Below are 26,194 nucleotides of genomic sequence, written 5' to 3' on the forward strand. Positions count from 1 at the left end.
CTGATGTCTGAAACATAAAACTACATCAGTGGCCAGAGACAGCCTGTGAACAACATTTCATTAGTATCGAAACTAATTGTAAGGATATGAAAAGAAAAATGGAGAGTCCTCTGGGTCTTTGGATTTCTGAAATCAGAAAACAGACTCGATTAGTAACCAGAGACAGCTCATGAACAGCATATCTCATTAGTATCGAAACTAAAAATATGAACAGAAAAATGTAGAGTCCTCGGGGACTGTGGATTTTTGAAACCAGAATGCAGACGGGACAAGTAGCCAGAGGCAACATTCGAACATCTCATTAGTATCGAAACTAAGTATATGAAGAGAAAAATGGAGAGTCCTCTGGAAGTTTGGATGTCTGAAATCAGAAAGCAGACGGGATAAGTAGCCAGGGACAGCCTGTGAACAACGTCTCATTAGTATCAAAACTAAGGATATGAAAAAAAAAAAAAACGGAGGGTCCTCTGGAAGTTTGGATTTCTGAAATCAGAAAGCAGACGGGATAAGTAGCCAGGGACAGCCTGTGAAGAACATCTCATTAGCAATAAAACTAAAAACTGAAACCTAACATCTGTAAAAAACTTTGAATTAGTATTGAAACTGGAAAAAAAAAATCATTGATTAGGACCTGTAAGAAAATTTTATTAGTAATAATAATAACGAAATAATAATCTGAAAGGTGAAAATTTTGATTAGTATCTTACAAATAATCGCGTGGAACTCGAGTACCACGCACAAAAGGTTGCGATAGTACTCGAGATTCCTTACAATTTTTCGGCTTTTGGGTTTAAAACGCATGAAGCGTTGCGATGCATGTTTTAAGCGCCAAGTCCGCGCGCATACGAGTTGCAGCGACGGAACTTGAGTTTTTATTTCTCTTTAAATTCCTGAAAGAAAATCTCTCAATACATATTCCCTCCACCAAAATCAGTCAAGTTTTTAAAGCGCCTTGCAAGATGGCAAGTCACGCTAGTTATTGTTTTTAAAAATTTCTTAGGACCCCTAAGGACGGCACAAAACATAAATTAAGCAAACACAGATCGTGCGATTCCTCGTCCTCGCGCTATACCCGCGCGAGCAGCGTCGGATTTGGAATATTTTTGCCAATAGCAATCGAAGGAATGCAATTTAATATCGTATCCTCCGATTCGAATTAGCAAAGGAAATGGAGAGGAAAAGGGTAGACGATATACAAAAAATTTTTGGCGTGACGGTCGGCGATCCTCTTCGACGCGACGTTTTCGAGCTCAACGTCCACCTCACTTCCATGCACCACGGCTGGTACGGAGAGCAAAGCGGACGTATTTTGCCCATTCCAAGTGACCACAAATATTACAGGCAAGAAGAGATTGAATTTAATTCTTTAGGTTGGGGTTTGTCAATTATTGAAAGGCAAATGATCTGATCTATTCGATCTCGGCAAAAAGATCGAAAAGATCAAGTGGAGCAAAATATTATTTGACGTTGGGAAAAATCGAGTAAAATATTATAGAAAATAAAATAATGCAATTTGATACGTACTCTCGTACTTAATTGATCACTTGGAATTGCTGTGGAAAGAAAAAACGCAGTTCCGATTTCTTGCCTACCCATTTTTCTCAGCCCACACCCCACCCAACGGTTAAAACTATGATTCGCACACTCGCATCATACACGCACCACAAACACATTCCAAATAAAAACCCTTCGCGATACATGAATTTACCTATACCTGCCTTTCACCTATATTTATCCAAGAAATGATTTTACTGACGAAAAACTCAGATTCGTACTTGCGCCGGCGCACCAAAACGTTCGGTTCACATTCGTTTTGCCATTTTTATGGCAACTGAATCTACAGAAAAAAAAAATTCAAATATCTCAACCAAAACATTCATTCTCACTCGTATCTCACATTCATTGCCGTGGTATCTCGTTCAGAAACTTACTGTCGACCTGTTGTGTGTATAGAAATTAGAGGCTGCCCATGCCCCGGCCAAAGCCGTAAATTATTATAAATTTTGAGAGAAAGTGTGTTTTTTATCGATCCGAAATTGCTTAAAAATTGAATGATTTTACAAATTATTTAATAGACTAAAAAGTATTATAAATGCAAAAATGAATTTGAGTCATCTGACAAACAACTCTATTCATTAAGCAAAAAAAATTAAGGGCTGTAAAATATGTGTAAGGGAAGAAAATTCCTATAGTGATTAGACATCCTCGCTCTAGTGAATTTAACTATCGCAACCTTATTGTAAGCTTATACGGTTTTCAATTGAGTTAAGTGAATTCAAATTTTGACCATGCAAATAAATGAAAAATATTGAGATTTAATTCAAAATTGATTCAGCTGATCGCTGACTATTAAATTGAAACTGGATGGATTCTGATTATTCGCGAAATCTACTCTAAGCAATTGCTGATGTACCTGAAAAAGCTGAAACTATGGCAAAGACCGCCATTCGCTCGATAAAATATTGTTGCTAATCAGTGATCGACGCAAACGAGATCGATCACAGGAAATTATCGACGGTCTTCACCGTTGCCTATGAGCTACGCACTCTCGGACTCACAAAATTGATCGAAGATTTTATTTTTTTTTTTAATAATAGTTAATATTCAATTACCTAATTAATTACTGATTGCTCAAATAACTGATAAATTAAATGACCAATCGACTGATTCGTGGATTATCTGACTGATTGATTTTTTGTAAGAGTTGTTTATTTTTGACTCTACAGAGTGCGGATGCGCTGTGCTCAACGACAACAAACCCTAAAATTACCTGATCTAGAAAATTGTATTTAAAACTAGGGTACCGCCACGCCAAGTAGTAAAATGGGGGAAAGGATAAACAATACAACGACTCCAACGCCAGCGTTCACCATCGTGTGAGCTGGCAAAGAAGTCGAGGAACTTCAAATGCTGGGACTCACCATGGCTGCCGGTACCAAGACCGGACCCGAGCCGGTTCCCAGGTCTCGGGGGTCTCGGATTTTACCCGGAAGTCTCTGCCTCCCTGATGGCTATAGCTGTGTAGTAGGTTGAGAAGTTGTAGGATGAGAAGTTGAAGGTTGACAAATAGAGGTATGGCGAGATGAAATTTTGATGAGATGCTCCCCAGGAAGATCGATGCTGTACAGATTGCAAATAAAAAACCGTGAATGTTACACAAAGTGAAATTTTTGGCAACTGAGAAAAAATCACAGTTGAAAAAAAATTACAATTACCTGATATGTTTCACTTTAAGTTTTGGTGAATGGCCGGCGAGACGAGCAAAGTTCTTTGCAAACAGCAAAAATGTTCGCTGTAACACGGGTTTGAAATTTTTTCATTATGTGATGATTTTCAACACATAGGAAAGATCAAATAATTGAAGTTATGAATATGGTGATAATTTACCGAATTTACTAAAGTCGGATAGCTGAATTTCAATTTCGTCACATCGAACTGGCTGTACAGGAATGTATGCGCAGCCATAGTATCTCATCGTGCTATTAATCAAGAATAAAAAAAAATAATACCATCAGTTCAATGTTAAATACGAAAAAGAATGTATTTTCTAGAATATCGCGTTCATATCTACGTTAAAATCACACTCAAGTATTTCAAATGCTGCGCAACTAAACACAGACACAATGGGTTGACCTCACGCTGGCCTCTACGTGTAAACGTAAACACAGCGAACCCTTACGACTGCGTCGCAGCGAGTAGAAATGATGAAGCGTACGTTATACAGTGAAAACTATTACCACTCAAAAATCGAAATATTGTTGGCCCCCCTTCATTATTAAAAATAATTAGAGAACTGGGTCTAATGAGGTGATTTACCTCCTTAGGTGAGAAGCGAAAAAACATGAATTATCATCAAAAACCAGTAAGCCGCGTAATTCGAAAATAATATTATATATTATATCAGCAGGTGTAGAGATCAGACTTACAATTATTATTAATAAAATGAGTAAACCAAAAAAAAAAAAAAAAAGATAGATAACCCGGACTCACTATATGGTTTTTGGAGTGCGGAGGAGAGGGAAGATCTGATCCACGATGTTCGCAGATCTTGATTGATTTGGTTGATTGGGAGACTGATATGAGGACTTGATTTTGCTGTCCAGTGAGTCTTCTATCACCAAGAGTCGTGTCGATTGTTTAAAAAGGTCTACAGTCAATTAGCTACGCGGTAGAATTAAATGCGTATAACTAATACGAAAAGTATTGCGAGCTGATTTAAGGAGACGCTTATCGTGTCGAATCGCGCTAGCGAATAGCTTGGCTATCCCTCGCGCATAGCACCGTGTGTAGAGTGGGGGAAATTCCGAAACTGCCCGAAATCGGCGCAAAGCTAACTTCGTAAACGACATTAGGTACATCCCCCGATCGTCGTACCCATTTCAATACCTGTTTTTCATGATTTAGGTGCCTTTATATCATAAATAAATACCTACGACGTATCAGATTCTTCGAAATAAATGAATGAATAATTCCACAAGTTCGACAACTGATCTTCTGTCGACTCATGATGGAAAAAATTATTGAATCTGGGCCGTTGTTCGATTCAATTATTTATCATCTATTTAAGAATAATTGGTTCTACGATCTTTTTGAGTATGAATGTGCTGTTAATTTGCAAAACCCTTCGATATGAAATAACGAATTTTCATAGATAGAGAATAAAATATTCAGCAGTTGTTCATTGTGAACGTAATAATCGTGTTCTTTTCCGTATAGTTGATTAGAATTTCGAGGACTTGGCAAACAAAGCCCTCCTTGTCCTTTATTTAAATAACTGCCCTGGCTCAAAGCAATCAATGACAGCAATAAAATTAATTTACCGTGGATCAAAGGGCAGCGAACAGAATAGCTCTGTACGTACGACCGAATGCAATATCGGCTCATTTCATACCTTACAAACAAAAAAAAAAGAAAGAATAAAAAAATCAAATGAAAAAGAGATAACTGCGATTTTTTATTGCAAATTCTGCCAGCGGTGAATCGTCTGTTCGCAGTAGATCGTATTTCTTGTACTTTGTGAAAAAATTTTTCCATACACCCAGCTAATCGTCACAGATTTCATAAATTTGAAAATAAAAAAGTCGTATCAACCAGAATACGTGTCGAAAGAAAAAAAAAAAAAAAAAAATACCGACGACAATATAATACCTTTGATCAAAAATTGAGTGATGTTCTACGAATTCCAGGCTTCTCTGAAATGAATAATAATTAAATCGGACATCGACGGACGAAACCGGCGAAAAATTGTAACGGAAAAAGAAAAATGATCGATTCGCTCGTCTAGGAATAATTTAGGATTCGTCGCAGCTGTAACGATAAATTTTGCGCCATTCCGTCACAAATCGTAGCAAATTTTTTATCTTCACTGTAGATAGTACTCCGTACAGGTGTAATTGCATTATCACGCGTACCTACTCGTATACGTGCGGATAAATTCTGTTTTCATGAATTTTTATTTTCATTTTTTACAGATGCGGTTACCAAGTCAACGATGTTTTTTCTGGCCGCAACGTTGCTCCTAGTTGCAGCGGAAGTCTGCTATTTCGCTGCGCATATCTCCCACCCGAAACACCGATTATGCGTTTTTATTGCCGGTGTGGTTTTCATAGTCTCCGGTAAGTTGTCTAATTCAACTTATGCTGCTTCCAATTATCATTGCAGATTGAAGTGGTCCTCGCTCCGCGGAATTCAAATCTAATCTTCGGTTGGACCAAAAAAAGGAAAAAAATAGCGGAAATGATCTTAAAAATAACCTTCTCAAATTTGGTATATGAAGTACATACACAGCCTCCCGCGTGCGGTGCACCTTTATTCTTATACGTATGCGTGTACGAGGGTGAAAACTCTGTTACGAGACTCTGGTGTGTCTTGTCTACCAATCTCGAAAACTTTAGCAGCTCTACAGAAACTTTGAGGTAAAACCAGAGAATTTCGCTCAGTTTGCAATTTCTACTATGCGTCGTGTTCCTTCTCACCTTCTTTGTTTTTTTTTTTACGTATTTTTTATTCTTATTTCTTCTCTTTTATTACATATCCGAACCCGTGTATACCGTACCTACCGTAATACGATGCTTCTGTATGCATACTGCATAATAACATCACCGGAAGTTTTCTCCGACGTAACGGAAGGACTTTACGAAACCCGCTGCTGCAACTCACCTACGTGCATACATGTTATAAATAATACGCGTACATATGTGTTACGTATGTGTGCTTCGGTGCAGTTCGCATGTACGCGCATACGTGAATTCCGTGTACGCGTTCGCTCCTCGATTTTCAATTCAGTGAGCAAACTTTCCTAGGCAAACATGTCCATAATCTGTACGTACAATAGATGTACGTTTTCCGCGCATTATTGGAACAAAAATCATCCGGTTGATCCGGTGTATTAATAATCGACTAATTTACGTTATTTGATTTTTTTTTTTTTCCAGGCCTACTGATGCTCGTCGGTATGGTGATGTACATATCCGTATTCAAGGCAGAAGTTGGAAGTAAATTGAGAACCAGATCGTCCTTTCAGGTGGGGATGAAAAAATTTAATCGCTTACTCGATCGCAATAATTGTTGTTCGTGAATATTGTTTTCACATCGTACATAATTTTTTTGCGCAGGGTCCTCAATTTACCTACAGATACGGTTTTTCCTTTCTCCTCTACGTGAGCGGTTTTATCACAACCGAAGTGGCTGGTACGTCGGCAATATTTCTGTACATATCCTGGCACCAGGAGGAATGGATCCGGAAGGATTCGAGGCGCAAAAACTATGGGGTTGGTAGACGATAATATTCAATTGTATATCTGAAGTATTGCAGTGATTGAAAAAAAATATTATCCCTTACTTTGGAATATCGTTTACTTACCATCGAGACGCAGTGATGTATTGAAACAACCGCAAACTGATGTCTCCGCAGAAATCGCTCCTCCCTCAATTTCCCGTATTTATAAACAGATGAAATGTTTATTCCACATCGTGTGAAAACTGCAGCGTTTCGCCGTTGATATTAATCTCGTGAAGTGCTTAACCGTTGATTAATTTTTTTTTTTTCTCTTTTTTCGTTTCAAACAGGGTGTATATCACTTGGAAAATCACGTGCATCATCAAAACCACGTGAATCATCATCATCATCATAACCACGGAAGTTTCCTGTGCGAGAGGCACCAGAAACGTTACTTCTTCGGTAGAGATTCCGTAGACGTTGATTTCGACGAATTTCTACCACCACCGCCGAGCTTGGATTACATAGAATATCCGAGACAGTTCCCTCGGGATCTCACCGCGCAAACGGTACGAGGATTAGTCTAGTTTTTTTTTTTTCTATTATTTTCACTCCTTCTACTCCTTATGCACATATACTGTATACGATAAATGAGACAAAAGGTGTGAGAATATCATGCTGGACCGGTCTCTTAATTACATTATATTTTTTCATTCGTATTTAAGGTCAGCACTACCGCGGACGTGCTTCAGGGGGAATACAGTCCTAATGCTCATCACGAGTTTGTGACCTTTGACCTCGAGGGACCTCTACCACCCCCACCCCCTTTAAGGGGAAGCGAATGGGCGCTGGATACGCTCAGACGAACCACCCCCGTCTGATACAGCGTCAGGTATTTACGATGATTCGATATAAAAAAAAAAAAAAAAGTATCAACCCCTTGGAGAAAAAAGAATTCTTTCTTCTTCATTTTTCTATCTCCGATCATTCTTTTTTTTCCCTCGCAGGTATACGAAACTGGTACACGAATTACAATCGGACGACGGGGAGGGCGATACGGATGAAATAGACGGAGATAAAGACGAAGATGATGAAAGCGATGACGAATTGAGCGACGAAGTTCATGACGAAGTAGAAACTTCAAAGGACACTGATCGTATACTGAAATAGATCAGATGGATGGTCCGACAATTGTGTGAATTGTGTGAAAAGTATCAGACATCATTCTGAGTAAAACGAAAATGGTAAAAAAAATTGATAATTGAAAAATATTCTGCCGTCAAGTCGATAGAAAAGAAATGTCTGTGTACATGAATGTATTATAAATATTTGAAAAGAGAAGTTTGAAGTATTTTGACATTTTAGTAAACTAATCGTGAGATTTCAAATATTGAAAATCCTGGTACAGGAATATCGTGAAACATGGCTTGACGAAGTTCTACTCGAACGTCCACATTGGATTGAATTTTGTAAAGGAATGGTTGAACGATCGTATTGGTTGATATTGAATTTAAATAGACTAAAAAATGAATGAAAAGCAAAACGAAGAATGACTAGAAATGTATCTCAATCACCTCGATGAATTATATACTCAAAAAGACAAAAATGAAAACTGACAATGAGTATCTAATGTAAGCGCAATTTCTAAAAGTGATATGTCAATAATTATATTTGTAAATTTGAAGCGGATTCATCTACGTCCGCAGGATGATTGAATGTGAGTTATTATACCTATACGCGAATAGACTTGACAAAATATCTGATAAATATAAATATAACTAACAAATAAATAACTATTAAATAAATAATATCTCAATAAAATTTGATCATTAACAACTAAACATTTATATTACGTATAATATAAATATTATAAAACGCACATGAATAATTTTAATGACCCGTGCCAATAATCGATAATTATGTATTGAAAATATATAGATAATATGAAAAAATATTGTATCTATGATAAACGTTGAATACCCACCGATTAAGAAATGAAATAAATGTTGTTGCATCAAAAATGAAATCACCATTTGCACTCGTTACAGAAACTTTTCAAAGATTTGATGCATCGTTTACGCCGCAACTACGAATTGAATTCACAATTTTTTCGCCACGAATGACTTACGTGTCCTGCTCAATATTTTACGGCAAAGTATCAATAACATCGTTATGATAATTGTATTTTCAAATTGTTTTGGATGTTGATTGTTAAGATTAATTTTTTATCACATTGTTAACGAACAATTCTTCGAGCGAATCTGAAAGAAAACCGTCGAAAATCAATAAATATTCACGAATAATCATAATCCATTCGTTCGTAAGCTATTAAAATTATCGAGTCATCTGTCATCAATATTATTCTTATAACTATCGTTACATTAGAATAATTATTTTCATATTTCTTTTTGTTCTTTATTACATGATATAATCGAAAGTTAATATTATTATTATTATTATAGTATATATATATATTTACAGTGAATGTCTTTTCATGAACAACTGGGGGTTGCGTTACACTTCAAAAAGAGTGAGAACATGATTTTTCAATTTTATATTATAATATTTTTATCCACATGGTATATAACAGACACCAGACACGTAGACTTTTTCGTTGCAGAGTGTACACATTATTGATAAATTATTTTTATTATCATCGTCGTTATTTTAATATTATATTATCGATTGTAATAAGTACATTGAACTATGTATGATACTTATACATATACATACATATATATAAAAAATAAATCATTTTCCACTAAACAAACCATGATTAATCGATTCTTATGTTTGAGGTCACTGAAGTTGGGGGTATGGTTAAATAGATGATGAAAATAAAATAAAAGATTACACTATTTGTTATTCATAATTTTTATGATCACACGAGACCACAGACGTCCATCGAACTTTTAAAAAATTTTTTTTTCCGTCATCGGTCATGAACCAAGTGACGATTTCTCTGTGTGAGTAAGCACCTTGACAGTGAATTTATTTTAATAGAAAGTTAGTATTTCCATATGTATATAGAAGGCATTTTTAATATCAGAACTATAATTATTTACACCCATGTAACTTTGTTTTTTTCAATGGTCAACCCCCGAATGGCTTATTGTCGTACGACATATTGAGTATCAAATATTCAGTATGAATAGATATCGGTGTTTTTTTGAATAATTAGATCACAATTAAAATCAATCGTATAGTGTGCGGTATTTCCTTCTTTTTTTTGCCGCTTTGATATATTCTCATATTACAATTTTTTTCATTTTTTTTATTTACCGATAATGTTACCCTTTACGGGATACATGGATATTACAATTTATAATTAGGTATGATACGTACCATACGTTTGAGTATTTTGTCGTCGGTGAGATTTCGTTTTACTTCTCTTAATCATTAAAAATCCCGTTTCATTTGTCGTCTCTTGAGAATCTTCACCAGTTGAAAACTAGATCCATCACGACAGCGGGTGGGGTCGAGGATTTCGTATGACTCGAAGTAAAGTTCGAGCTTGTTCGTTACCGACAACGAATAAGCTCGAAATTTTGTAAAATTCGTAAGCTCCATAAAAAAAATGGCGGAGTCACGGCCCAGACAGAACCGGCTGTTGGGCTACAAGTTTCTGTTTCACCGACGCACGAAAGCGGAGCTTTCAAATAATCGAGCTTCCGCTCGTTTCGATGTACGTATGATGATAATTCGATGACTAGAAATTTTTTTTATTTACCGATAGAATTGTGATTGAATAATAAATGTGATATATTGTATACGTAAATTTTTTATAACTAGCGACCAATTATCGTCGGTTCATCCGCCATGGCGATTTCTTCGGTCGGTGCTTTGTCGCGCTTTCGTTTTTTCGAAAACAACATAAACGCGCATCCCGCCACTAAATTTCCCATGAACACCAACCACGCCAATACCAAAGAATAATCGTACCTTTTCACCGCACCCTTTGGAAACGTCTCAAAAACGTTGAGTTTCTCATACTCGACCGCTGTCTGCACTACTTGGATCACCACTATCACGCAGGCACCTGTTGAAAACGAATGTGCATTTTTCAATCTTGAAACTACTCAAAAGTATATGTAGCTATAATCTAGTTTTTTTCATTTTCGTCGATAAATTTTGAACGGCTCTCTTTTTCAAGACCAATCACTTTTGCGAGGCATAAATCAGGCTCAAAGCTCTGCCTGCTGTATGCAAACTTTATACGTAATGTTAGGTATTAAATCATACGTACGGCAAAAGCCGCGGCTCGCAGTGTATTAATTAATTATATTTACCAGTTATGAAATGTATTCCGCCAGCTAGTCTCTTGAACATGTATCTCGGATTGCGAAACGTGTATATAGAAAATCCGAACCCCATAAGCATAACGAATATGCTAATTACTGCGAAAGACACCTGCGTTCTGGAGTAGCCTGAAATTAATAATCTCAATAAATCATCGCCGTTCTTGTTTTAATGAAGAGTATATTAACAAAGCTCGTAGTAACGTAGATGTTCAATTATTTCACTGAATTGAATAATAAATTATTTCCTTCCAACTTACTGAGCAACGTTTCGTTCAAACTCGGATTCTGCTCCAGGCGGTCCTCCGAAGGAAACATCTCCTGATACTTGCATTCTGCTGTGAAAGACAAAAAAAAAAGCACGAATATCACGAAATTGTATTATCGATCTTTATTGATCAAAAACGTGTCACATTTTGTCAAAAAAAAAACCATTAAAAAAAAATGGAGATCTGCCGGATCTGTATTGTGATAACACGAAAGCTCAGATAAAAAAAGAAAAAGAAAAAAAACTCGTGTTTCCTGCTTCCCGATATTTATATTTTCAGTCACAATCTATAAATTTTTTTTCCATTTCCGCCGCCTCCTCTCCGAACGCTGTACGGGGGTATGCACTTCGGCAAAAATAATATCGGATCAGATATATACTTTTTTTCCGACGTTCGATCGACCGTTTATTTTAGTTATATGGACGTTTATTTTTTCGCTCTTCGTCTGCTGTATAAGAGTCATTCGTAGATTTACGATAATTGTAAATTGTTCGTTAGTTGATTTTGCTCGGTCGAAAATTTAAAGTATAAGTCCAGAGTTTAGAGTGGAGTTGAATAACGGGTGGTCGCCGGTCGAATACAGGCGTATAAACGCGATGAATATAATATTTGTTGAATTTTAAACTCTGAGCCAAGGCTGCTAAGCTGTCAGTCAAACAACCTTTTCTGATACTAAGCTGGCCCCGCCGACCTCAAACACATTTCCGGCATCCGCAGGTGTTCGGGTATCAATTTCACTCAGACGCTATTTTGCCGATCATCATTTCATTCTTCGAGGAAAAGAAAGACGGGAGGAAAGAAAAAAAAAAAAAAAAACGCCCGTAAAGTCAGCCGCTTTCAAGCAGGAAAACGCGACTGCGAGATCCCCTGATGTGGTTTTATAATAAGCACGTTTTACGACCCAAGCTCACGATCACTTTACGCCTCGTATTTCTATACGTCCGAAGACGCTAATCAGCAATCTTCAACTCACACCCGATTACCCTGCCACGTAATCTATAACACAGCTCGTACACTTGAAAGATGAAAATGATGATGAGACACCCTCGATAATTGAAACAAGATTGCCCCCATTTTACAAACGATATAAATTCGCGTGCGTTCCGAGATGATTGTAGAATGACAGTTTGATTCAATTCAAGGATTCAATGGTGGAGATCATCTTTTTTTTTTTTTTTTTCTTTTTCTGTCGTAGATTATTGGATCGCATGTACTCACTGTACGGAATCATCTGCGTGCTATTGACCCCAGCGGGTTCCAAGCCCGTAGTACATTCTCTCCAGAGACCTTGATGCCTAAAAAGAAGCATCCTTCCAGTATTTTCTGCGTCTCCCAGGGGAAGTCCTTGAATGTAATCCGGTGCTTGAACCGTAAACCAATGATCAGTGCCGATAGCTATCGCCCAAACGCAGACCGACAAACCAACGAGACACGTACAACCCAGGAGAACTCTTCTCTCGAAAATTACCTGTATGGATCGGACGATATGAAAAGTTAGAGAACTGAGAATATCGTCCCGATGGAGGATAAAAATTTATCGTATCGGTTGATAGAAGAGAAAAAAAAAAAACAAAAAAATCGCATGCGTTTCAATCTGGAATAGGGTTCGATTTTAACTTGTCACTGCACTGCGCACTCCGCGAGGTAATTAATGTTAAAATAAATCATCCAATTAGACCGATAGTATAGTTATAATTTTGATGAAAATACACACCGAGATAGAGGAAAGGGGTTGAAAATGGTGATGTGAATTTTGTGATCGCATTTCGTTTTACCGTGTTGCCAAAATTTGTATTAACAACAGTTATCAGATTAGAATATTTACGCGTATTAGTTTAGAGCGTGGTAAAAGTGTGAGGCAAAGACGCGGGGAGATCTTTGCTCGATGACAAAAGAGCACAAAGTTTTTGGCACTGATGAGTATAGACTATTTGGACGATGGCCCCAAACTTTTCTTGGCTGAGATCCGCGATTCCGAATCACGTGACTGGCGATTTCCGATTTCAATCCTCTGTATATCACACCGATAAAGCGGGCTTTTTCAATTTTGGTTGCGGATAAAGTCAAAGTTGAAAATTTTGAGGAAATTATTTTTTATCACGAGCTCTTTCGAGCGTCGCATCCAAAAATTAGAAAATACTCGCAAAACTTGTAGCAGGACAGAAACGTTTCGAAGTTGATTAAAGAGCCTTGAAAAATTTTTCTTCTCTCTTGAAAAAGAATTCAATCACCTATAGGATATCAATCCTTTGAGTTCTGACGGATGCACTCGATCTAACGTAAAACGAAACTACGTATCATTCTCAGGTTGTAAAATATCAGGATATTCTGTTCTTGAAAATTTTTTCTCAAAGTTGCAGCTCCACGTCACTTCATTCATCTGACGAGCAGTGTTTAGTCCAGTCGAGTGCACTTGAATTGTTCTGGCTATATTTTTTTCACGATATTTTTGTCTGTGTTCCGTAGATTAATTGCACATTCATATTTATGGTGTATTAGCGTTGGGTATTAGTTGGTTCGGAGACTGATCGCACGAAAATGTCATTCGGAATTAAAAAATAATAACTAGGAAATTTGAAAACTTTATTATCGTAAGTCTGATTTATTTTCATTTATTCAGCTTCTGTGGCGATAGTAATAGAATTTCCAGAGTCGTATAACGCGGATGACAGGTTATTATATGAGCATAATGTTTCTGAATTTATATGGGTGTAATTTTCTAAGCAAACAGACACCCTATGAACCAGCATACCCCATCGATCGTTATACATATAAAGCGCCAATCAAATATACCGTATATCGTAGAACACAGGTGCGCCGATACCGAGGCAATTAAATTCATTTATACTTATCAGCAGGTTAATAAAATAAATATGAAAATAACAAGATTAGGTACCTGCACGTGCGGGGATTACGAGCAACTTTATTATGTGACGGATGAAGAAAAAAAACGAGTAAAATAAAGTGGCATATTCTTAATTAGAGTAACTTTATATTTACCTGGTTATAAAGCGACTTCACTCTGTTCGCCATCGTGGAGATATCCGAGGTTATTTAGGGGCGATTTTATAATTGCAATATACCGAAGAAGCTAGTTTGAAAAATTGGAAAAAATGACTTATGTCGTCAAAAAAACCAGACAGTTTGAATCACAAACTTTTGCAAGCGTACAAATTGATATGTGACGATATTTTGAAACCCGTTAATTTAATGTTCCCATAGTTTACCATCTCGAATGATGATCGTACGCGATCTGTATTTAATAAGATGTCTTTTTATATTTCTACAGTCTTTATTGAAATACAGATTTATCGCTCCAAATTCGAAGACGTGGAGGGGGCGAAAGTTTTTTATTTCAAATTTTCTATTCTACAACGGCAATTGTAATTGTATAGCGACGAATGCGCGCGCTATGTCGATGTCCCGGGGAAGCTTTTCTTTTTTTTTTTTAATATCTTTTATTTATATTCATTTATTTTGTTTTCTCTGAGCGGTTAGTTTCTTTTGATCTCGATGGAACAAGTTGAAGTCGAATTTCAATTTTCTGTTAACTTTAACGTTGGAAGACACTGACGACGTGCGTAAAACCTCGCGCGTCTCGAGTCCCGTATAGGTAGCGTGGAATTCAAATTTAGATCGTGGCGTTTGCTCCGTTGCGCCCTGATCTTCCCGCACTGTGCGTATTCCGATATAGTGGAGGCAAAATTCGACAGTCGGTTGTTTTGAACCAGAGAAATAAATGGCGTCGAGACGGATTGATCGATTTTCGACACGTCTGGAAGTTCGGAATTTACATTTAAGGTGTAATTGTCTGATGGCTATGAAATTATTTACGTTCCACTTTCATTCGAGTTCACGCTCAACGCGTTTCTACAGGTCTACGCAGATTCGTCGTGAGAGCGATCGGTTGATGCCACGGTTCGCTTCAGGAATTCAAAATATGTGCGGCACGAAAATTTTCAACAAAATTTTCAAGCTCACGCGATGAAAACTGCTCCACTAATTCCGCTGGTACCACTGCCGCGCTGCAGTTGGCTCTGAAACAAGCGAATTTTAAACTAGTTAAACTATTTATTTTATGACCAGAAACCACAAGCAGCATAATAACTATGTCTGACACGTTGAAGGGGCGACGAAAAACGAGCGAAGACAAATTTTCGTCCTCTCCTTGAGACAGAAGAAACAAGAAAAGAAGAAAAGTCACCTCTTCGGGGTATTTTATCTGCTGAGGAAAATTTTATCAAATGCTACCACCGAAGCAATTTTTCAAAAAATCGATTGTACGCGATTAATTATCAGAGTCGTTTCGAAGTACGCGGCATATTTCACCGGTTCAATTTTCTTGCTTTTGAAAATAATTTTTCCCCTTCATTTCTTATTTATTTTTCTCCTAACGAGCCAATTTCGGGTAACAATAGAACGGTTCTCCACGAGACACGAGAAAATTCGCAGGATAAAAAAAAACAAAACAGAAAAAAAACAAAATAAAATGTTCGAACGAAAGAGTGAAGAGAATAAGTGTGAGTGAATATGTTTGATTTTCCATTCGAAGAGAATTTGAAATAGAGGCTTGTGTGAAATACAAACGAGAAACGTTCGAATCGGCGCAGTTGTTAACGATCAGTCAACAAAAAAAAAAAAAAAGAAAAAAGTCTTCAGTCTCCGGGCCAAAAAGCTGTCACATGATCTCCGGTATCGAAACGTGGTCGTCGGGTCAACTGACACAACAATATATATCGTCGTAAGAAAATTAAAAGTTATCAGAATGCCGATGAATAAAACTAAAATAAAAGCCTAAAATTTTCTGGATTCCAAATTGGCCAGCTGTTGCTATAGATGAGGGGAGCAAAAAAAATTTTGTCACAGTCTTTTCTCATCCATGTCAAGGTCACGCACGGCTCGAGGCAAATTTATCCTACTACGCATCTCATCTGGTAATGATTTTTTTATTTGTCTTTTGGAAAACGTATAACTTCGAACCTCGAGTCCCAGGGGGCTTTGGGTAACGAACCCGTGTGTATCGCGCGATGAAAATTCTCGCGCTCATTCGCTTGATATAAACTTTTGAATTTTATGTGTGTTCGTGCGACATTGTCGCACGAGCGAAAAATAGATGATAATAAATTTAAGCTCGGAATGCTAGTGCTGCTGTAGTGGTTGTGATGAAGCTGTTGAATGGGACGTACGTAACGGCGCAAAAGCCCCGACTTTTTTTCTCCGTCCGAATCGATGAACGATTCGAAAGAATATTTTTACTGTTTGACAATAATCTTACCTCTCGTTTCGAAAGTAGTTCTCATTTCAATCTATCGGGCAGATATGGTGGTCATCGCAATTAATCCACTACTGTCTCCTCGTTCGTTGACAGATTACATTTTTGATTCGTTTTTTCCCCCTTTTTCTTCCGTTCGCGGTAGAGCGATTCGATGTGAAAAAATTTTCCAAAATTTAGTTACGACGATTCTCCGCAACGATCGATTTCACCTTTCTTCGGGGAGGCGTTTCGATGATCTTCGAACGACGCACCAGTTCCAGGCTGCGTCTACTTTTCGTCCAAAATATTCTCTCCGAGGCTTGCAGCTTATGCATTCGCGGCGATCTGCAAATAATTCATTTTATAAAAAACACGAATTCACCCACTCCGGAAATCAACCGAACAGCCCCAAAGACACTTCGAGCTAAAACGTATGGAAGGAACAGTGTGGACAGCTAGATTTCTCCTTTTCATTTTTTCTTTTCTACATTTCGTCATCCAACAACGAGCACGTGAGTCAACATGCCGCCGCAACATGTGACCTTGTCACGCGAGGGACCACCGGAAGTAATAAAAAATCATTGACTACACTCAGCTGGGCGTATCCTGATCTCCATAATTTTTCATCTCCATTTCGACGCTCCTTAATCCTCCTATCTCTTTTTCACGAATGTGATTTACATTTCGTTTCGTCCGCCGCACGCTGTACGCGACGAAAGTTTTTTTTGCTTTTTTCTCTTCCAACCGTAAAAATTAAACTCGGAGTATAATCCACCTATGATCGGTGGTCGCGTACCATTTTATTGGTTGACACTATCGGACGATATGAAGAAATTACACCTATGTGTACGGTTTACTTTAGAAGAGGCGCCAAGACACGTTGCGTGATGCCAACTGCTCGGAGAGATTATTCGTGGAAAACTTATTACTCGGGTTAACGCACGTCTAACTGCACATCTGACGATTTTCTTCTTCGTTTCTTTTTCTTTTTATTTTTTTTCTTCGACTCGGTCTTCTTTCTCTCATCTGTATACGCCTGTGCGCGCATTTAGGCGCCAAATGTCTACGAAAGCTCCCAGCTGTGACCCAGTATTTTAAGTCATGACGTCACCGGCTCGCTCCAAAGAGAATATTGCATATCAACGATAAATCTACGTATCCGTAACCTACCTACGTATCCGTGACGTAATTTCACGGTAAAGTGTCGGGAAACGTTTGAGGGAAAAAAAAAAAAAAAAAAACGTACGAGACGAAAAGGATTGAGGTGACACGAAATTTATACCATGTATCTGGTACATACGCGGTGCAACGAAAAAAATGTCCGTGTCTCGCGAGATTTGACGTGTAAATTCGTAATGGTAAATAAGACGAGTGTATAAAATTCAATTAAACTTGCAACAACGGGTGGGTGTTTTGTTGGGCGTATAAATATCCCCAGCTTGCTGACAACTTGGCGCAATAACTCAGAGACAATAAAATGAGGAGAAGCTGGCTCTCGTCGGCTCTTCGGAGTGAAACGTCTAAATTTCCATGTTTCCAAACTTTCGTTGTACTTTCGTTTCGAATAATGTACAATTTGTAATCCATCCGCTACCCTTGGGCCCGACGATGACGGTATTCGCGCGAGGCTGAAAACACTCCGCAGTCTTGTTGCAGCCCCTCGTATAATACACGTCAAAAGTCCGAGATTCTGATCCGTTGTATTCCGATGGGACATTTGCCAAAATTCGAAACAATGCCCAGTCCGTTCGCCCGAGCGAAACGCTCGGAACGATCATCGGCAGCTGCTGGACCACAATTCGCGACCTGAGCACGCCTTAAAATCTCGCCTGAACCGATGCCACTATTTTTGCGTCTCGCTGGCCACATAAGCCAAGACGACCGCGACCGACTAGCTCCAACGTAAATATATTTGCCGGTCTGACACGATGTCTGCGTAGAAATAGCCGGTCTTCAAGCTCAACCTATAAGAGCACCTCACAACCGCGGCCGACTTACCGAATTTTCTCATTCTTCTGCTCACATTTTTTTTTACGCTATCTTCTTTTTTCGTAAAACATCGACCCGCGGCGGTACGACTGAGATTCGATCCGATCGAACCCGATCCTGAGGGATTTTCTTAACGAGCCGAGCCGAATAATTAACTCCACGTGCCGCATCAACTTCGGTATTCCCGAGGAGATTTATCGCACATCGAAGACGTAGCTACCGTTCGCGTTGGGGCGGGGGAGTTCGCAACCGCGGTGAGAATCGGTGAAAGCTCGATGCGCTTAATGTCAAGGTCACGAAGTAATTTCAGCTTCCGTTTCTGCACGAAGGTAAAGTAATCGACGTCGAAGAAAAATCATCCTATACGTGATATTTTCGTGTCGCTGAAAATTTGTCATTCTGGATACCGTTTACGTAATGATCGATGAACAATAATACGTGCCTGTATCGCGTGACGGTTGGGAGATGATGTTTTTTTTTTTCAAAGACATGGTCGTGCACGCCGCGATCGTTGGACGGAAGAATATCTGAAGAGCGAGACGAACGTCACTTCGATGCGTAGTACAATCACCACTTTTTGCAAGCGAAACACCGGCAACTTTTCGAAAACTGTGTACTAGAACGTGAGTAAAAATCAGGCTAGTCATGTCTTTACAAAATCTGTGGACGAACTGGACCACTATACGCTGCTGGATTTTCCAACGAGTCTAGAGCGAGCAAAGAGCTTGTAACCTGCGCAAAGTAGAGCTAAGTTTAGAATATGCATCAGATCCCAGGGGATAACCACCTCGTACTATCTGTCACGGTTAATCGGATGAGATATGGATGCGAACGTTGATAATGTTTTTTTTGTTTTTTTTTCTTTTCTCTCGTAAGATCGAATCAGGTGGAATACGGCAATCGGATAACTCGCGTTACTCTGCACCGCGCCCGTTCACGAATTGCAGTTTAGTGTCGTTTATTTACAAATGTAAATGTGCAGCTGTTTCGGTTCTCCCGCAGCGGGTTATACGTATTTACTTACCCCGTTGTGCACCTCGTCGTGTCTTAGAATAAACCCCGGAGAGAGTTTCTCCGCCTATAATTACATTTTACTATACATCTATATAACGCACCTCGTGCGATTATAGTTCCTACAATTTGGTGCACCGGACTGCTATTTAAAACCGTTAAAACACCGGTTTTCTTTTTTTCCACTTTTACACCAACCGGTCTTCCTATTTTCACTTCTTCAACGCGCTAAAAATAATCTGAAACGTTGCACCGGCTTAATTTTGTATTCATCCGACCCGATTTAGCTCATTCCATTCACGTAAACGTGTCAATCAATCCGAAGACCCAACAAGTCTGATTTGTAAAACCACTACGTCAATAATTACAACGATGCTTAGCCAAAATTGCAGCTCCGAAAAAATTTGAGGCAAAGCATTCGTTGTGACGGAACAAAAGGAGTTTGAAAAATTAAAAATTAGATTCGAATGTTGATGAGATCGTGGGCTTTTTTGTGTTGCATAAATGTGAACGTCAAAATGTTTTTAGCATCCAAAACAAACAACAATTATCTCGAGAAGTTTGAGAAACTATGAGACGAAAAAATAAAAAAAAAACTTAAAAAACAAATAAAATACAAAACGACCGAATACCGCAGGGGTGATGAGTTATGACTACGCAGCAAACAGAATCTCCGCACCGTAAAATACACATATACGTAATGTATCAATCATACGTATAATACATTGGAGGAGCTGAAAAGACGTTGACGATAAACGAAATGACGCTGCAGCTCGAAATCCCGGTAAGTAAATAGCGCTTGCGAAACACGAAGACATTAGAAAACGGCATATCGGCCAAAATGCAATTTTCTAAACCGAAGTTCGCGACGCGCCAAATGTATATTGTCATCGGAAAATTAATTTTATCTATACAACCTAGCCTGCCACAATTTGGCGGCGACTCTATCGCTTCTTTTTTTTTTTTATTTTTTTCTTCTTGTTTCTCATGGTTCATCTCCGCGTTGTTCGACATCTGCCGCTCTTTTTGCGCTGCATTAAAATTCTCGGCTTTGACCTGCACGCGAATAAATATTTCAAAGCGGGACCCCAGCGGCCTGTGTTTATTTCCATTTTGTTTCTCGAAAAGAAAAAAAAAATTCATCGCGAGGTTACGTAGTATCGGGATATTTTATCGATCCGCTGTATTTATGAGGGCTTTCGATAAAAATTGGGTGATCTGGAGGGCTCTGTTTTCTCCCGAGAATGAATCGAACCGTCCATTAAATTCCGAAGACGCGACGCCTGTGCCCGGAGAGTCAATCGGAAAAGTATCGGCGGGATGACCGGGATATTATCCTCGCGATAAATTAACGATCATAAATTGCGATTATAATAACCGAGATCACCATGGCGCGCGAGGATCGTATAACGTCAATTTTGAGGAAAGAAGCTCGGACGAAAGAATGAAAAAATTTAATCGATCCGACGTATTCGCGGTAATCATATTGTGATAATATATAATATAAAACAGCTGCACAATGAACGATCCTGATTGCGAACGTCTAAAATTTTTGGGTAGCGTCCCGCAGGTAATAACGACGTATTATATTGATATTTGTATAGTTTTTCATCGCTCGAATAAATTCAACGCGTCCAGATATTATCTTCTAGATGGTACGCGTGTAACGTTTGCCAAATAATCAGAATTTCTCTTGAATTTATATTGCCTGATCTTTCCGAGTCACTGGCACCAGATTTAAAACAGATATAGTCACAGTCCCGCGATGCGATTCGAGTTGAATCTACTGACACGTATCCAAACTTTAACTCCGACAAACAATTTCTTTGAGGGCAATAATGACCTAGCCTGTTATATAGCTCGATAGTTTGGCAACAGCTTTCTCAGATATTAAATCCAACCTCATCCGCTCGCGACTGCGCTATTAACCTTTTACCTTCGGTCGCATCTTGAGTCCCGCTCTTCTCATACCCGACCCATTTCCTTTTTTTTCCCTGCCTCTGCTTTCTTTTATTATTTTCTCCCTTTATTTTTATACCCTCGTAGACCACAGATGCCGAATTCAACCCCGCCTAGAATTACCTACCGTTTTCCTTTTTTTTTTTCGCTCGATTTATCATCCCTGTATATATACGGGAGGGAAGCGAGCTCCCGCGAAGCAAAGGGGAAGAAGACGAAACGAAAGAAAAATTATCGACGAATCGCGAAGTCTGGAAAAAAGGCAGATCTAGGATCGTTGCGTATTCGCGAAAAAATAAATACCTACCTACGTAAAATAGAGGAAATACGAGGTATGTGTATACGGATAACTCGGACCTCATGGTGGTACATAATTTAAAAGTATATATATTTTTTCTTCATCGAAAGAGATCGATTATTTTTTAATAAATTCCGAATGAAAAACAGATTCATATACACACCGTTCGAGTTTATATAATTATTGTGACGTCCGAATGTATAGGGTTTTATCATACGGAGCACTATAAAAATTTCACTGTTTATTTTCACTCGAACTTTGGTTAAAGTTGAACGCGAAAAATAAAAATTCGGTGGAACTCACCGCAATTAATTTATTTTCCACCGGATAATATTGACACTAACCCACGCGATATTTTTCAACTCTGTTGCACGTCCAACACGATAACGTTGATCTTCACGGCTCTTGAGTTCAATATGAATCCGACGGATTCGTTCGAATTAAAATAATTATCATTACGAGGTTACGAGGTGCTGAATTTTCATTTCGAAAATAAATAATAACACCGATAATAATCGTTCAACGCGATTATCGTTATGATATCGTTATTACCTTAATTATCGAGCTTCTAATTAGTTCCCGATGACATCGACGTAGAAATCTTACTAATTGATATTAGTCCCTATCCAAGACCTTCGGCACCCCTTCGATAATTTATCCCTCATATTATCCCACCCCCTTTTCCATACCACCTCGCCCGTGCAATGACGATCGCTGGAAGTTTCAAACTGCCCCCCAGGTGCAAGAAATTAAACCAGATAACGTCGTCGAGAAAGGTATTCCAAAATTTACGAAGCTGTGAAGATGAAAAAAAAAAAAAACGAGTCAAATTATCCACAGAGACGACGTACGTCGTCGTGCGAAAAATTACGATAACGTCGTCGATGCGGAATCGAGACCTGGGTACCGGCTACTCTTTGGCGAGAAACTTTGCGTCAGGGTCCGAGATTCTCGGCAGCTCTAAAACTGTTCGGCCAAAACGTTGTTTTGTACTTTTCTTTTTTTCCGTCTCATCTTACGATCGGATATAATGCGTGAGGTACGTTTATGAAGTCGACTGCCAATTGTTCTGCAACGCTCCATTATCGTCATTCGTGTGGCTGAGTTGAACATTGTTCTGTCGAAGAATTTCGAAACTTTCTTTTACCCCGCGCGCGACCGTAAAGAAGACCCCGACCGATGCCGAGTGCCAAAATTCCAACTCAAATGAAAACGCGGACGATCTTGATTAAAAATGCAATTTTGTTTTCTTCTTCGGACCCCGCAGCTGCACTGCGCAGAATTTTGCTCTCTCTCCATCAATTTCAGGGAAACGTGAGATGGACGAGAGAAAAAATAACGTAAAGCCCGATAATTCACCGATCTGCAGCGAAGTTGATTGAAAATTTAATTTAAATGTCGCTCATCAATCTTTACGCTTGCTTTTCACGTTACGCCCCCGTATTCGGAAATGAATTTTTCCGTTCACTCTGCTCTCGACTTTGAATAGTGAAAATTACTCGCACCCGAATCGTGCCGGTTGATTTATCGCAAATATTTGTTATTCGATGACTGATCGTTAAATTATCTGTTCCGAATCACTGCGGTAGCTCTGCCTGAGGGTAATCATTCCGTTGTACGTATATTCCTCGAGGGAGTTGTGCGATATTTACTCTTCGACTGAAAAATAATCACCGATATAATAATGAAAATGGGAAGAAGAAACATCGAATATTGATACGTAACGCGGTATGAATAAAACCCGTTCGTTCGAACATGAAATAATAAAATTTCAGTCGGAATGCAGAAAAAAGACTATTTTTTTTTTTTGCATACACCCACCGAGCGAGTGCTACGTATCCATATATTTTGTTATCACTCCACTGTTTTCTTTGGGCAACATACGTTACATTATATACGTGAAAAAGATCTGAGAAATACGATACAATACCCCAAGGGAGCCTTGAAAAGGAAAGCCTATCTGTAGAATCGAATTTCATTTCAGATTGAGGGACAGAAGAGCAGAAAGAAAAATATGCGGACAGCACAGGACCCGTAAGGGCCAAAATTGAAGAGGCTGGAAAAAAACGAGAAGTTGGCATACATGAGCAAAAGCGGTAAAAAGTGGAAAAGAATTTGTGTACGTTAGATTTTCTTTCATTTGTTATCGAAACGTCTGCCTTTTGGTCGTATAAGTATAACCTTAATACATTCGTATGTGTACATGATTAAAAAGCACATCACCGATACCGTCATGAAATAATTCGTTATTATTTATACACCGTAAGAATATTTGCTATGGACAAGATGATCGATCATCCCCATCCCTCACCACCGCTTTCTCACTCCTTCTTTGCTTACCGTAAAAGGCTATAACTTTACAAATTCATTTCCTGCAGAAAGATATTTCAATTAACTCAGAAGAAGTCCCATTGAAATAAATAGTAACGACGGAATGAATGATATTTGAATAAATAACGAGAGTGAAAAGACGAGAGAATCCGTTCAATCGCCGATCACAATCGTGATGAGGAAAAGTAGAAAAAGAAAGAGACGCGAATGATACGCATACAAATTTATACATTCAACGGTAAAGACGGCAAAAAGTTTCTAAACTTCAGGACTGCGTAAAAATGGCCGAAGAGGAGTAGGTTAGTAGTGGGTATCGTTCCGCAGCTTATGCTGCAGAAGGTTAAAAGTTTCGAATGACGTTATTACGGGGGAGTAATTTTCTCGTCACTCCGGTTGACTCGGTAAATTAATTATTATTTGTTCAACAAACAATCTTCACTAAAGTGTCAGAAAATTCGTGAAGAGGGTCCTTATATTAACTTTTGACTTGCAGCACTCGCTTTTAACGTACATCAGGTGAATAGCATATATTACACGGGCGGGTGTACACGAGTTCGCCGAAACCATGAAATCAGGGACATCGTATGCGCCCTCACGATTTCAGGATATATTTATCTAGGATATGTTGAGTGCGCTCAAACAATTCCGTACCGAAGTGAATTCTTCAACCCTCGCCAGAAGAGTTCACGCTGCAGTCGTTTACGTTATTTAACGATCTCCTCGGTTTTCACAACCCAAAGAAAATAGAACAAACGAAATTTATGAAACAGGGAAAAAGTGACAGAAAAAACCAAACCGAAGAAGAGTACATGACAAAGACGCCGTGGGTAAAAGGAAACTCGAGTAGCTCGAAACCATATCCAAAATTGTATATCTCTGTGATATCGTACCCCCTTGTAGATACGAATAAGAAAAAAAATCCTGTGAGATGTGATAAAATAGTGGCACAGTTTTTCTAGAATAGTAGCAGTGTTCTCTGTGTAATGTTATACGGTACGCGATACCGGATAGACGGTATAAAAATCTTGGAATTTTATCGAAGTATTTTGGAAATTGTTTTCCACAAATTTCCACTAGATTTTTAGCGAATCCCGCGACGATAAATCCTACCTTATCGCACACTTGTAGAAACCATCGGCCTGCACCGCGGTGAATCTCGCAGGCGGATCACGCCCGTCCTATGTATCTTATATTTCGCTTGGTCGGAAAGATATGATCGAACAAACTACTACCGTATGCGGTGATTTCCTTTTTTTTTTTTCGCTACACGAATTTCCTGAAGGATCGAACACGCGATACACGTATTTGTGGGAAAGTATGTTTTCGTCCAAAATGTACGGAACTTATATCGTGATTTTGGAATAGCGCGAACTTTCAGGGGATTTTCGTATGTATGTACATGGAACACTGGGTTTCATAATTACGAGTAGAGTGCAGTTACCACAATCGGAGAGCAAAAGGAAACGCGGGTTGTAAAAAAAAAAAAAAAAAAAAGAGAGAAAGGCTAAAAAGGCGTTGAATAAATTGAACATCCTAGCTAGGGCTAACGATCCATACGAATACCTACGTGATACCGTTTCCTCCATTTTCCAAACAGCATGTTTATTCAACAATTCAGATCCAGCGTTTCAACAATTGTATTTATACCACTTAGTAAAAACAGACTGATTGCATAAATTATCCTTGAAAATTATATACACGTATGATTATAAAAGTATAGTGAATAGTACATTATTTTTAGATTATTTAAATATTACCACGATTTATTTTTCTAGAGAATCTGTATTACATACAATCTCGGATGAAAATTTTACCTGTGACGGTATTTTTGAAAATTATCCGAATACCAGAACGCGAAAAAAAAAAAAATTCATACGTACAGCGGTGTTAAAATCAAGCAGAAACCAAACTGAAAAACAATATCAAAAAAATGCAGAAAACAGAACCGACTGTGTAACAATATTACTTTCATCAGCCTGAGTGCGACACTTTTTTTTTTTTTCGCGTTTTTTCCCTTTTTTTTTCATTTGATTTGTTTGTTATTCCCTCTTGGTCCGCCACCTTTTA

The 26,194-nt window shown here is 38.5% G+C and overlaps 2 protein-coding genes and 1 long non-coding RNA gene across 4 annotated transcripts in view; 2 read left to right on the forward strand and 1 right to left on the reverse strand.

The window, feature by feature from the left end:
* LOC105693564 (voltage-dependent calcium channel gamma-5 subunit) overlaps positions 1–8,969 on the forward strand; it is a 70,356-nt gene extending 61,387 nt beyond the window's left edge. Inside the window, exons 4-9 of the mRNA XM_048654509.1 lie at positions 5,472–5,615; positions 6,435–6,523; positions 6,615–6,770; positions 7,069–7,287; positions 7,444–7,610; positions 7,726–8,969. Of these exons, the coding sequence (XP_048510466.1) occupies positions 5,472–5,615; positions 6,435–6,523; positions 6,615–6,770; positions 7,069–7,287; positions 7,444–7,599 (764 nt within the window). The 3' untranslated portion in view covers positions 7,600–7,610; positions 7,726–8,969. The remainder of the gene's footprint in view (positions 1–5,471; positions 5,616–6,434; positions 6,524–6,614; positions 6,771–7,068; positions 7,288–7,443; positions 7,611–7,725) is intronic.
* Positions 8,970–9,111: 142 nt separating this feature from the next.
* LOC105693579 lies at positions 9,112–17,700 on the reverse strand. Of its 2 annotated transcripts, XM_012413608.3 has the most exons (7): positions 17,336–17,700; positions 16,561–16,884; positions 14,286–15,322; positions 12,504–12,753; positions 11,277–11,354; positions 11,008–11,145; positions 9,112–10,757 (listed from the first exon to the last, which is right to left on the reverse strand). In XM_012413608.3, exons 3-7 carry the CDS (start codon positions 14,316–14,318, stop codon positions 10,507–10,509), a joined length of 750 nt encoding a protein of 249 aa, XP_012269031.2. In that variant the 5' UTR covers positions 14,319–15,322; positions 16,561–16,884; positions 17,336–17,700; the 3' UTR covers positions 9,112–10,506. The 2 variants fall into 2 exon arrangements, with proteins under 2 accessions (XP_012269031.2, XP_012269030.2); XM_012413607.3 differs by lacking the exons at positions 14,286–15,322; positions 16,561–16,884; positions 17,336–17,700 and adding an exon at positions 13,000–14,221.
* A 1,016-nt stretch (positions 17,701–18,716) lies between these two features.
* On the forward strand, positions 18,717–25,037 carry LOC125500724. The gene is made up of 4 exons (XR_007278171.1): positions 18,717–18,857; positions 19,016–19,151; positions 20,177–20,323; positions 23,781–25,037. It is a non-coding gene; the product is annotated as an uncharacterized LOC125500724 (long non-coding RNA).
* The last annotated feature ends 1,157 nt before the right edge of the window (positions 25,038–26,194 follow it).

Source organism: Athalia rosae, chromosome 4 (assembly GCF_917208135.1).
Source record: "Athalia rosae chromosome 4, iyAthRosa1.1, whole genome shotgun sequence".
Classification (NCBI taxonomy): Eukaryota; Metazoa; Arthropoda; class Insecta; order Hymenoptera; family Athaliidae; genus Athalia; species Athalia rosae.